Source organism: Gobius niger (assembly GCF_951799975.1).
Source record: "Gobius niger genome assembly, chromosome: 19".
Classification (NCBI taxonomy): domain Eukaryota; kingdom Metazoa; phylum Chordata; class Actinopteri; order Gobiiformes; family Gobiidae; genus Gobius; species Gobius niger.
In genome coordinates, this window is record NC_136870.1 from 19,490,677 (window position 1) to 19,504,925 (window position 14,249).

A 14,249-nucleotide genomic window follows, 5' to 3' on the forward strand; every position below is an offset into this window, starting at 1 on the left:
AACATGCTGTCATTATTGTTCATGTTTTAAGTGGAACGGAGAATGCAAACTCCAAACAGAAAGACCTCATCCAGCACAGGGATCGAACCCGGACCTTCTTGCATGCGTGTGTTAAAGCGTTTAAATTGAGCAGTCTAACACATAGAAATATACATAAACAACAATATCATTTTTAAATAGGTGAGACATGTACATCTGCCATCTGCACTTGGATTCTGTTATACCAAAAGTTGATGTCTGTCTTCGTCGTAGATCTGCTGTGGTGGATCCGCAGCGGCTCCGGTCTGCAGACGTCAAACATTGGGCGTATGTGTGGGCGAGTGAGGAAGAGGGAGAGAGAGAGTTATTGCACACATAGGGATGCTCCTCTCCTCGACTCTTTTTCGTCGTGAGGTTTTTCCCGCATCACTGGGGGCGGGGCCGGGCACGAACGTCATCGGAGCGTGTGTGTGTCGGAGCTCATTCATAAAAAAGAGAGGAAAAAAATAGCAGAGGAGCTGAATACGTGCTTGTGCTCACACAGGCACTATATTTAACCCTCGAAGGTACACTGTAAGTCTAACCAATTTGTACTTTTACAACAAAGTCATGAATGGAGACATGTTTTAGAGAATATTTCCTATTCGGTCCATTCTGTGCTATATGTACCTTGACCTTCATCGAGGCCTGTCACGTCATAGTGCATAATTATAGGTCTATTAGTGGCATTATTGTACATTGAAAGTTACTTAAATGAGGTGATAGTGGCTAGGTTGGCCATTTGAATCCTGACAAGACCCGCCATCAAATGAAGCCTATTGTGGTGTATGAGAGATCGGTGTTGGTTGGAGAGGCTGTTGGCGCAGATTGGCAGCCACTTTCATCAGCCTAATAAGAGATTCTTCTGAAAATATTCCAGGCTTAATTCAGGGACCCTATACCCAGACAGTGCTGTAGGGGCAAATTGAGAACTGAAAGCTTCTAATTCTGCATTTTGGTGCATATATTTGTGCTTATTTATGTCCATTTCCGAGTGTAGTCATTGTTAGGTCATATAAAATTTAACATAAAGAGTGTTCCTTCAATTCTGCCAGTAGCCAGTAACAATAGTGCAGTGGTTAGTGCTCGTTCTTCGCAACTAGAAGGTGCGGGTTCGATTCTCACCTGGTCCCCGTGTCTGCATAGGTTTCCCCCACAACTAAAAACATGTACAATAGGCCAGGACGAATGATGTGTCCGTGAATGCATGGTGGTGGTCAGAGGGTTTTTTGGCGCAGATGTGTGTGTTTTCTTCTTCTTCTTCTAAGATTCCTGGAGTGGCCTGTGCAACTTTACTGACCACTCCCCACACCCCTGCTCGTTCTGTAAGCCTGGTCTAGTTAGACTAATTGAATAACCCTAGACCAGTGGTTCTTAAGTAATGGGCTGGGACCCAAAGTGGATGGAAAGTCTCTCCTTTTCAATATTTTTTTCGTGAAAAAGCATAAAAACACTTCCTTAGTCTGCTCAAATTACTGTTATTGAGTTATATGGACCATGCTTTCATCTTTATAAGCTAATGTTTATTCAATAACAATATTTAAGACAAACTACAATATTTTGCTCACTATCTAAAAGATTGTTTATAATGAAAATATCAGGCAGGAGAATAGACTGTATTCCCCACCTATCGAAAATATGTATATTTGTCAAAGCCCTTTCTTATAATTGTCTCTGGTTGGGAATAGTTCATGCTTCATCTTATAACATTCACTTCCAAACAGAAATTGAACCTAGGGAACAAGGTATATAGCTAACCTATAGTTAACAACTTATTACAACGTTATTAGAATGAATCATCATGTTTTGGTTTATGAGGAAAGCCCAGCAGACAAAGTTGTGGCAGGAGAGTTTTATTAACAGTCATGCCCATAAAGCTATTTCGAACTGGGGTCTCTTAAGCTACTGGAAGCCACTGTCAATTTTCAAAGAACATAATAATCATCATTAAATATATAACTACAAAGAAGTCACGATACCTCCAGTATATACAAATATCACCTCGTCCCACAATTGCAAAAAAAACAAATGTACAAGTTAATCAATTCATGCAGAGAAACACGGCCACTGATCATTTACGCCATCACGACATTTTTTTTTCCAAAGAGACAAAAATAGGTAACGATATAAATCACTGAGAAGCAGCAATCTGGGCGTCGATACAAAGGTCCATGACAGTAAAAAATATACACAAGAGACATCATCGCACTGTGGAAAATGCTTTTGGCACAATTTCGATCATTCGATTTCACGATACAACTTGAAAAATGCAGCAGTTTTACAAAAAAGTCATGCATCTGTCTCAATACGCGGTGTGTGTGTGTGCGTGTGTGTGCGTGTGTTTAAAGTTGTGAATGATATGTCGATAGGTTGTGGAAATATTTACAAATCGTCGTGGTTTAGCTTCACACGAGTTCGACATCAACATTAGCCATATGCTCGTAATGGCTGGTAAACGTTGTTACTCTCACTAGCGACTCTATGCATGTCTGTTTTAATGGAGAATCTCAAGGTCTAATTCATTATAGCCTGGCTCGATAAACCTTCCCATTGCATTCTATACGGAGAAGATTTCCACCTTCAAAGCGTTCAAATGAAGCAGACCTGATGGATTCTCTCACTGTAGAGCAGAAGTGCCTAAAGTGAGTACTTAAGGATATTTAAGCATTTCCACCCACGAGAGAAAAAAGTTTGGGCACCCCTGGTATAGAATAAAATGAGAAAGACACGCCAAGCTATTCATTCATCATGATCAGAAAGTACGACATGTCGACAGGCAACAGTTTCTCTGGCTAGTATAATCACTTTTTGGCAACTAAGCGACGTTTGAAAAAAGACTAGCCACAACGTTCACGCCAAGCCCTGGTAAGGAAGAAGTCCAGTTATTCTCACCTTTTTCGACTTTTTGTCTTTGGACTAAAGCTTGATAGAGGCTTGGAGGAAGGCAGTGAGGTGACCCTGGACTTTGGGTTCTCATAAGGAGTCGTAGGGTATTCAAAAATATCAAAAGATGACAGAGATATTTCGGTATGGTGGTATAAAATGTCATTCCTTTAGGCCTAGAGTGGGTAAAACTGTAGAGCGTGAGTCCAGAACTCTTCAGCAATCAAGTCTGTGGAGTTAAAACAAGGTTGGTCTGTTTTTAATGTTTGATTACTAGCTACTTTAAAGATAACTTGGGTTTGTTTCGTATTTGTTGATGCCACCAGAATCAGTCTACCCTCCCTAGCTGCCCACACAAAGCTGATTTTCCAGGACAAACCATGAACAAGGCCTTGAAATAGGACAAAACAAGATAAGAACTACGACTTGATTAACAACTGTACCTCGCAACATCTACAATTGACTACTGGATCAAGCTTTATCAAGCACTTTAGTAATTCAAACCAAAAATGCAATACCGATGTAGAGATGCAACTTATAATAGCTTCCAACTGCACTGAAACCTACATCTTGATTGAAAGAAACAGTCGACATTTAGACTTTCCATTCAAATCAAATTGTACAAAAAGCTGATGACGGCGTCGCCTTGATCTTAATCAGGGTTGCAGCTTCGTAAAAGGGCTTTGTTACTTTTAGGTGTTAGTCAAAAAAAAACATTTATCTGGAAGTCGTAGCATTGGAAGAGCTAGAAAAAGTCAAAAATCTCATATTCCCCAATGCATCAGCTGCGTCCTTGTCAAGGTGCTTTAGGTTTATAGACATAAATTTTCTTTTTGCGTCCAATTTTGGAAAATTCTTCTAGAAATCGTAGTCCCAGCCCGAATTGTCGTCCGGTGGTGGCTCTTCTGTGTCTTCAGGAAAACTGTCAAAGTTACTGGTGTCGGTTGTAGAGGAAACCTGTACAAACATAGGACAGAAAGTTTGATAAATGTATTCAAGGTATATTTTTGACTCTATGCAGTCCATATCTAAAATCAATATGTCTGAGAAAGACTTCTCAACTGTGTTTCGTCTCGTTCCCTCTCAATGATGCTTAATTGCAAATTATTTAATACCTTATTTATTTCAATTTGCTGGCTCTCTCCAGTAGGAGGCACTGTTGCAATACATACAGTAGCATTTAAGCTCGGATAGGTTTTATAGGTGCACTTACATTTGGTCTTATTGGCGGAGTAAGTGTCCCTTTCTTGAGACCTTCCCAGTTAAAGCCTTCGAACCACCTTCAAAACAAAACATTTAAATTATGAAAGAGAAAAAGATAGAAAATAAAAAAATAAAAAAAGATATATAGATAGAGCTCTGTCTTACTTGTGTTTCTGAATATCCTTCACACCGTTTTTCAGATTCCCAAGTCTTTCTATAGGATTGTCTCTGTGGGGAAATACAGTTTAGTTTAAATTCACAGTAGCTTGATTCATCACAATCACTGAAGCGTTAGCGCCCCCTACCTGCAGAGCTTTTTGATGAGGTTTGCCGCGTTTTTGGTGACTTTCTTTGGGAACTCGATCATGTCGATGCCTCTCAGAATCACGTTGTAGGTCTTCATTGGGTCTGGGCCGGTGAAGGGAGGGCTGCAGGAAGAAGAAAGACACAGGGTAAAATAAATAGTGAAATAAATTATAAATGATTATAGATGAAGCAGTGTCTGATTCAAAGTTTTAGAAGTAGAGCACAGTAGGGTTTACCTCCCGGTCAGCAGCTCGTACATGAGGATGCCCAGAGACCAGTAATCCGCAGACACATCGTGGCCTTTGTTCAGGATGATCTCAGGAGCCACGTACTCCGGAGTCCCACAGAACGTCCAAGTCTTTTTACAGTAACCGATCTTCTTTGCAAAACCAAAGTCCACCTAGAGACCAAATCAAAACAATCAATGCTTTTCTTCAGGATTATATGGAAAATACGACCTTCAATTTTTGACACTGTATGTGACTGCTTTAGAATAATAAACTAGTAATATGTGGTACTCACAATCTTGGCGTATCCGCGGCTGTCCAGGATGAGGTTTTCGGGCTTCAGGTCTCTGTAGATGATGCCTTTGGCGTGGAGATAGGCAAAGGCTTCCACCACGCAGCCAGTGTAAAACCTAGTCGTCGAATCATCAAACGAACCCCTGAAACAAACACAGATGGAGGCTGTTCACTCAAGTCAACATCACTATCTGCAGCAAAGCAATTATGTATTTGTGATTTCATATCTACTACATTAATGAATAAAAATAAACAAATGAAACCAAGAGGGTACCTGTCTCTGAGAATAGTCCAGAGCTCCCCTCCGAGACAGGCCTCCATCAGCATGTACAGGTATTTGCTGTCTTTAAACGTCCGATACAACCTGAACACAACACACAGGACTCAGTACTGCAAGTTTAAATAAAGCGAAGGAGCAAACTCAACCAGGACAACTATATTTTTCCTGCTTGTTGTCACCTATCACAGCTTAGTCATTCATATACGAGTAATACCACAACCACATGTCTAAATCCATCCAGCAAGAAAAACCATCAGCCTCCTCAGCTAAATCTCGCAGACATAGGCCACAGCTGTACACAAACTATTCATAGCTCCGCACTAATTTGTCTGCATCTGTAAAAGTCTGAACATTTTTTTGCACCTGACGATGAAGTCGCAGTGGGCGTCGGTCATGATGTGTTTCTCCGAGCGGATGTGCTCCTGTTGTCTCGTGTCGACGATGTGCCGCTTCTTCAGGATTTTCATCGCAAACGTTTTTGCATCTTCACTTTTGAGCTGCACCTGAAGAGGAGGAGAGTTAAAAATCATGACTTAAACCAAACTTTTGCAGTCCTCTAGGCAGCATGAGTGAAAAAATGTGTAAATCTCAGTCAGGGGAACGACCTCAGTGTTACTGCAATCATATATTTTGGCTTCTTGGCATCTTGCGTCATGGATATTGTGTCACCTAATAATAATTTGTTGGTAATTTGTGCCGCACCCACAGAGTTACATTGGCCTCCCTCCTTCCAAGTTCTAATCTTATGCAATGATCGTATTCTAAAACATGAACACAACCTAATGGGAAAACTCTCCTCAACATGTTCAATTTGCCCTTTGACATTGGTTAAAATTCAGACTAACGTGAACCTTCTCCTACACAGCTGCTGATCTTGTGGAGTAAATGCCAAAAGATAAACACTTTCTGCAGGGATCCTATTACTGCTCTGATCCAAACGTGCCATAAACACTTTTATATATAGATATTTTTACAACATGAGACTCCGACACTTGACGCCTATAGCCCATCAGTCACTTTACTAATGGACATATCTGGGTCCCGATCATAAAGCATTAATTTATTAGTGGTGAAGTTCCTCTGAGTCACACATTATAAATAGCCCCGGGGCATGATGGGCGACCCTGAGCGGGGATTCCTTCCTGTTTTTGGGCAAACCCTTCGAGGGCTTCTCCGGCGCCCTTTAGTGAACCCCAGTCCCTCCCCTGCGGCAGAGAAACCAGAGCCCTGCACCGCAATGCACCAAGACCACTACGAGGGTTGTTATGAATGTACAGAGCTACAAGTGTACAAATGAATGTTTTCCTATAACACCTATATGTGCTATGTGAGTTTACAATTCATTTTGACAGTAAGTTTAACTCATTTTTTTCATATTGCTAGCTCAAATTCACTATCTATAGTGTCAGTTTGGCTTGTTAGGGAACACTAGATTGAACCAGTGAATGTAGGTTAAGCTTCTTGCCCAGGGACTGAGAGGGATTTGAACCAGCCACCCTATGGACAATTGACTGTGCCACTATTTATCTAATGTGATAATTATAATAGTGGCAATGCCCGTTTGTATAAGATAAAAGAGCCGCAATATGATTCATAAGCAAAAGGGAATTAGCATATTGCAAAAGCTTCAAATAATCTGGTGAAAAAAAAAAAAAATCTCTACAAACAAAGATCCATTGAAAGACCAAGTTAGGTAATAACAAACTAGTTGTATATGACACCTATGGAAAGTTAGGGGGGGCACTTAGGGGTTGCCCTTACAGACTTGGAAAGCATTAGTCCAGTTGGCCCAGTAGGAATGTCCCGCATGGACAACCTTGGCCTGGTCACAGCGGGTCACATGATTAAAGCCGGTTTGGGGTTCCCAGGGATGATACTTTACTGGAAAGTTACTTCAAATAGCTCCAGACACGCACCCCTCTGGACAGGACGTTTACCAGATTGAATGTACACCCAGAAATAGCCGCTACAAATTTAGATGAAATGAAATAATGGTCATATTAGAGAAGTAACAATATGTAATGTGGTTCATCATGGTTGAGTAGGTATGAAGAATTAAGTAATCACAACTAAAGCCATCTTTTCCATGGGGGAACTACACTATAACATGGTTTTATCAATGCACACAGTATCCCGGTCATATAAACGTGAGTGTAAATATGCAAAGGTGTCTTTGATTGTTACCAGTTCAACGCGTCCAAATCCTCCGACTCCCAAAGTGTCAATGATGTTGAAGTCCGTGAGCTTCAGGCTGGAGAAGAAGGCGTTTTCTGCTTCATATCTGCAAAACACAACACATGATTAAGTTGTAGTTGAGTACTTAAGTGACAGTAAAGCTCCACTTTGCTCCCTTAAAGTTTCTAAACCTGCTTATACCTAAAGGCAGTAAGAAAGTAAATTTACCCACGTACATACCATAATAGAGTTTTTGAGGACGTGTACTTGAGTATTTTTATACTATTTTTATTTGGTATTTTTGTTAAGAACTTATAACATTTACATTCTATAAAGGCTCCAAAGAAAAAGGTACATTTGTCCATGTATTTTGCACACTCCAAAACAATAGGTGGCGCTGTGCAGATGTACTGCATCATAACCAAGAAGATGGTTTGTCTCCATCCCACAAAGGATTGCAACAGAGCAACTTATACTTGCATTGGGGAAATATTTGACCAGTAGTATCTATACTTTGACTCAAGTAATTAAATAAAGTACTTTGACCAGCACTGCTACCATTCCTGTAAAAAAAAAATCACGTTTGTCTGTGAGAGTAAACACTACGCTGACAGAAAAGACAAAGGGAGAGAGGGATATTGTACATCTAATTACACAATGGAGATATTTTTTTTCACTCAAACCTGGCTGTAAATACTGTTTAAGTGGTGCTAGCCCGCAGTTAGCTTTGCCCGTTGGCCTGATAGCTTCTTCTTCGTGATTCTATTAGTGTGTATTGCGCCTCCGACCCGGTGCAGGGAAAGCTGTCAGTGTGGTTTTGTGGCCAGAGACACCAGGGGGACATGAAAACCCCCCAATCATCCCTTTAACCCTTGTATTGCCCTCAGAGGGACTACGGAAAGGATTTATTATGCTAAACAAGTTATTTAGTACTGCTGTAATCAAGTCAAATTAATCCAAAATGTGCTTTTTAATATTTTCTATACTTGATTGACAATAAGCTTATAAAACTGAACTGAAACATAAGTTGCCCCACTGTGACACACAGCGTTAACTTGTCAAACCTGGAGCATTTGACGACATGGAAGAACGGGAACTTCTTGGAGGTGTGTATGGAGTAAGAGACGATGGGGGCAGAGGGAGAGGGCAGCGGGGCCGGGAGGCTGGTGAGGCGCTCCCTCTGCCTCCGCACCACCGGGACGGGGAACAACTCTCTCATCTTTCCAGGCCCCAAGATCCAACAATGATGATTTGTAGTTCTTCAAAAGCTTTTCAGTCCAATATATCGCTGAGGTCTTTCAAAATATTACGTAAAGGGGACGCAAGATCCCCAAATATACAGGCAAGATACAAGTCCAGTTCACAAGAATGCCCAAAAAATCTCCAATGTGTAAGTTTCAAAGTGATATGCACACAAATTTACACAAAAGTTGAGATTGTGGGAACAAAAAAGTTCTCTATGCTCTATGAGGGAATTCAGAGCGGGAAAAAAACAATACAAAAAAGTATTTCCAGGAATGTTCAAGGTTTTTGCGGAAAGATGTGGTCTAAAAATATACAAAACAAGAAAATGTTAAGAATATTAAGATTATACTTGATTTGGTCTGTTTTTGATCCTAGTAAAGAAATAATAAAAAAAAGTTTAGGAAAATGTCCGACACAAAGTTTGTAACAAGGCCGTTTCAAAGAAAGGTGAATTTCCAGATTACATGGTGAAATTTAGGCCAGTGGTTATTGCGCCGGCGATGGTGAGGCAGGATGAGGTCAAAATTTGCCAGATCCGCCAGCTGTGTGGGCATCCAGTTAGAAAAATCCACGATGTCTTCGCAGAAAAGACTATGCACTCGCTCGGAGATGAGATTCAAGAGTCAAAAAACTAACGGACGGTGTTCAAAGTTGCTCCCCGAACACTGTTATGTCTTCTCTCAGTGGGGTCTCGATGGGGTAATGCCAAACGGGACGGGGGCAGACGCGGTAGGGCAGTGGAGGTAGTATTTTTAGCTGCTGGAAACATTGCCGAAAGGTTAACCCAGTAAAAAGGCGGCGCGCAACACCTGAGAATTACCACTGACCCTGCCATCTGAATCAGGGCTTTATGTTTGTTTATCACTGCTTTGGTTACCTAGGGAACGCACACATACTGTCTGGGAGCATAGCGTTTTAGAATATGTTACTAAGGCAGTAGTAGTTGTACTGTAGTAGTCACAGCAGGATAGTAAACTCTTTGATCAAATTACAGTAACAAGTACTCAAGTGAATGTACATTTTCATGAGTAAAATGATTGAGATTGACACAGTATTATGTATAATTGACAGAAAATTTGTGTTTAGTTTTGCCAGTGATGCAAAGCCCCAGTTTCTTGCTGCTTGGTGCAGAATATGTAAGTAGGCTGTGGTTTTCCGTCAACTTGGGACCCACTTTTCTCTGTAGCTAAACACATTTACCTATGCGAATAAACAAACATAACCGAAATCTGAACCTGGCATTAAAATAAACCGAAAGTGGTCTAGGTATGTACTTCATATTTCCCGATTTAGACTATAGCTATAGGTTTATAGTGTGGAATTGCTTGACCCCGTGCAGCCCACATTGCACTCTTTGTTTGAGAAGCTTGTTAATTGTGTCATTCTGATAACTGATAGTGTTGATCTGACATAAACATAAGTAGACATATACTTTTCTGTCTCTATAGGGTTTGTACGCAAGCATAGTGCCTAATCTATTATAGTGTTATAAACAATAGAAGCAGCAGCATGCAGTAAAAGTAGAGAATACAGAAAAAGCCAATAGCTATAGAAATGTACTTGGATGTGGTCTTTCATAGAATACAGGTGCTCGCCATATAAATGCAATATCATGAAAAAGTTCATTTATTTCTGTAATTCAACTTAAAATGTGAAACTAAGAGTATATGACTCATTACATGCAAAGTGACATGTCAAGCCTTCATTTGTTATAATGTTGATGATTATGACTTACAGTCCATTTACAAAATATTCCAATCTGATTTTTAATTTGGGGTTTTTTACAAGCTGAGCCATAATAATCAAAATGATAACAAATAAAGGCTAAATATACTTTGCATGTAATGAGTCTATCATATATACATTTCACAGTTTAAGTTGAATAACAGAAGTGAATTAACTTTTGTAAGATATTGTAATTATATGACGAGCACCTGTATATGGACATTACATTATGTTTTGTGGTTATAGGATATTACAGTCACAGGTATCCAAAAAGTGTATTTCAGGTACATGTGAGTCAGAAACTTGGTAATACAGGCCTGTAAACAGCAATACAAGTGTAAGGCATAATTATTATTATCATGACATATACAGGTCAGTTAATGTAAAGGTACACTGTGTACACTGCAGTAGGAGCGGTGACATAGACCTCTTGCATTGGGTCACTCTTATTTTTAGCCGCGGGTCGTGGGTGATGTATGTTCACGTTCAGACAGTGACCGCAGAAACTTCATCCTGTGTGACCAGACTGAACACCTCTTATGGTAAACGTCCAGTCAACCAGCCTGCCTATAGGTCCACGTGTGTAGTACAAACCATGTGCAAGCGGCATGGTATAGCGCAGCCAGAAGGTCCTCTGTTCAAATCCCTTTCTGTGTCGAGTTTGCATGTTCTCTACGTTTTCTCCAACTTCCCCTACCAGTAAAACATGTACAATAGGTGAATCCTCCAGCCAGGTGATTCTGACAATCAGCCTGACTCCATATCTGGAGAGGACAAATTGTACAGTTGTTATAAAGCACCTTAACTTAAACCTTAACCTAACAAAAGGTGGCTTTCATACTGCAATGGGCTGAATCAAAACATTATATAGACTTGAGGTAAGATGGGGTTTGCATAATAATTACTACATCAAATTCATTTCAAAAGATAAACAACATTTTTTTAAAGGGGAGTGCAGGGAGGAGGGCTCATTATTTATTGTATGTAGTTCAGTTTTCAATCTCCTATTTCTAATTCTATAGTATGAATTGAGTAGGTATTAACATGCTATTGTGTGCTTGAATTCAAGAATGCTCATGCTTTTGGGTTAGAGTGACAGTTGAATTAAATATTTTCTAATTTTGTCATGAAATCAGCAATGGCTCATAACGTGCTATGCATCAGCACATGAGACCAATGTGATTGAATGGCGTTGTGCAGTATTTGCGCCTCTGTTTTATTAAGGCCAAATTGACAAAAAAGCTGCCTCGTGTTCAATGACAATGAGAACGGTATAAGAGATGTGTGCTAACGCAGCCAGTGATTCTGGAGACGCACAGGGATCACTCCGTGCGTGAAGTCTCCCCATTCATTCAGCAGACTAAACACAGGAAATACATCAGCAAACATAAGTTTAAGAGCTCCGATAGAAAGTTAGCAGCCTGTAGTGTTCTCTGGAGCCTGTGCTCACAATTATTAATTTCTATAGTTATTTTTGATGTAGTTTTAAGAGTGTGTTTAATCGGCTCTGCCCTCTTGCCTCACTTTTTTGTGTGTTTTTGGATATGGTTGAGGGGGACCACCAACCTTTTCTGCTTAGGGCACCACAATGGCTAACAGTGGCCTGTCTAAGTACTATAAACTTTGTACCGCTGTGTATAATGTGTCCTTGATCAATGCTGTCCACTTGTCTTGACTCCAGATGCAGCAAATACCTTCTAGAGCATTGGTCATTCAATCAAGTAGTTCCTATTTCACTCAAACTAGAGGCTTATTGTAAAGCTCTTCTCTTCAGCTGAAATTGTAAAGTGTTCTTATGTTCTTATGTTCTTGGGCAAGACGCCAACTCTGAATGATAGTCAGAGGGAGTGCTGAACCGCGAGGGCAGCTGTGGTAAGACGCTCAACTCACCTTCGACAGTGAGTGGAGTGAATTTGAAAGCTGAGGAAATCACAGCTCAAACCTTTACAACGGTTTAACTTTCCGTGAGCATCAATGCTACGGTGATTCTGAAGATATTTTGTTCTGTATAACAAAATATATATCGAGCTAGGTCAAAACTAAAGATAGAATCATACTCTTTCTAGTCCTAGAAAGACCTTGACCAAAAGCTTGAAAGGGGGAGCTATTTACTATGGCCACTTCAGTTGGAGAAACGCCAAAAGGAGAAAAGAAATATAGGTTACAAAACAACACTGTTCCGGTATGTGCTGACAAATGCAGACTTAGCACTTTTAAAGATTGTCGTTGGAGTTAGCGCCAGCATTAGCTCCTGTACAGCTAATCTATTCCCAATAAAGACGCTATTCCTGGAGCGATTACGAGCCGTTTATCCCTGGCATAAGCTACTGTTACAGATGCTGGTAACCCCCCTATTCAATTCCATCATGCTTCAAATAAACACATAAATAGCCCAGGTGTATTTGGCTGAGTGAGATCAGTGCAGAGCAATTGGGCACGTGCGAAAACTTTTGCCCAGTCAGCACTGCCCTGCCGTCGAGCACAACACGTTTGACCAGGGGATTGGACGGTGGAGCAGGTTTATGGTGTTTTCCAATGTGTCAGGGAAGCTTCGAAATAAATGAATCTGCATACTCGAGGTATTTTCAGTGGACTGAGTTGAGTTTGGAGCCTGCATGTTCTCTCTGCGTCCCTGAGTGGATTCCCTCTGGGTGCTCTGGTTTCCCCCATCAATCTAAAATAGCCTAATAAAATAATCCACCAGCTACTGTAGGTACCCCCTGACTTAAATTCTGGCACAATATGAGGAGAAGGTTCCACTCCCTGCTGCTCCGGAACGCTCCATTAAAAGTGAAAGATGGGTCAAATATAAAGAAAAGAGAAACATATTCCCACAACAACAGTAAAAATCTTGATGAGACTCAGTTTTATGCAGCTGTTAATGTCTCTTTCGAGTGCTGCAGTGTGTGAATTTTTCTTTTTTGGATTAACATTATTGGTTTGCTCACTCGTCTCCAATGCCCCCTGCCCGAGGTATTTGCTGTGTTAACTTTTTCCACATTTATGCAGTTGAAATCTTAAACAGTCTGGATGTCTGACAATAATCAAATCCAGGCGGTTTTAATTAGCTGCGCATATGACAAGTGGAAGTATCTGCGCTCTCGGATTTAAATTAGTTTGAATGATAAAATTGTATGGATTTAATTTCTTTAAAGCGCGTTTTCATACTCTTTGTGCCTTCTTTTGCAATTGAGACAAGACAATTGACTTGCTTGAAGAAGAGAAAACTAATGGAAGGTGTTATGTTGTTCTTGTCTTCTCTGAGAGGGGGGGGGGGGGTGATGGGGTAAACAGGACGGGGGCCTCGTGTTGGCTTACTTGACATACAGTGCTGAAGTGGAAAAAAATCCATATGGCAAACGGATTTGGGAAACCTTTGGTGATGGATTCAAATATTAGGATTAAATTTACACAGAACGTTTTGTTTTTACACGTACTCTTGCGTACAACAACTACCTACACTACTACTCCAACTACTTCTACAGCTAGAAAGCCCAAAGTTGTGATCTCTAGATTTCAAGCATGGTACCCACAGCGACATAGGGGTCAAACACACTGTCCTTTGAATAAACAAATCTATTTTCATTCGCTCTTGTCACATATGTCATTTTAACATTTACGTCTTGACCTTGAGTGCATGAACTTGTTTTGTTTCTCCTTTTAAAGTCCCATGCCAGGAGAGCGGGAGGCGTTGAGCCGCTCTGTCCTTTGCACTCCAATTACAAACCGATCTTACATAAGGAGGGTCATATTCAGCTGTAAACATGGACATACAATAAACACCAGCAGCAGCCGTGACGGGAAGCGAGGCACTAAAGCAACATGGTAAATGTCAACAGACGCTATATACTGAGAGTGACAGTGATATTCTGTAGACGTTTTGACTTTAAAGA

General features: G+C 40.6%; 1 protein-coding gene across 1 annotated transcript in view; it reads right to left on the minus strand.

The window, feature by feature from the left end:
- Positions 1-3,623: 3,623 nt before the first annotated feature.
- The window catches only part of LOC306978553 (cGMP-dependent protein kinase 1-like), an 85,795-nt gene continuing 75,169 nt past the window's right edge, over positions 3,624-14,249 (minus strand). Inside the window, exons 10-18 of the mRNA XM_079577164.1 lie at positions 7,396-7,492; positions 5,575-5,714; positions 5,206-5,295; positions 4,933-5,074; positions 4,647-4,810; positions 4,410-4,532; positions 4,270-4,332; positions 4,115-4,181; positions 3,624-3,858 (exon numbers count right to left, since the gene is read on the minus strand). Of these exons, the coding sequence (XP_079433290.1) occupies positions 3,760-3,858; positions 4,115-4,181; positions 4,270-4,332; positions 4,410-4,532; positions 4,647-4,810; positions 4,933-5,074; positions 5,206-5,295; positions 5,575-5,714; positions 7,396-7,492 (985 nt within the window). The 3' untranslated portion in view covers positions 3,624-3,759. The remainder of the gene's footprint in view (positions 3,859-4,114; positions 4,182-4,269; positions 4,333-4,409; positions 4,533-4,646; positions 4,811-4,932; positions 5,075-5,205; positions 5,296-5,574; positions 5,715-7,395; positions 7,493-14,249) is intronic.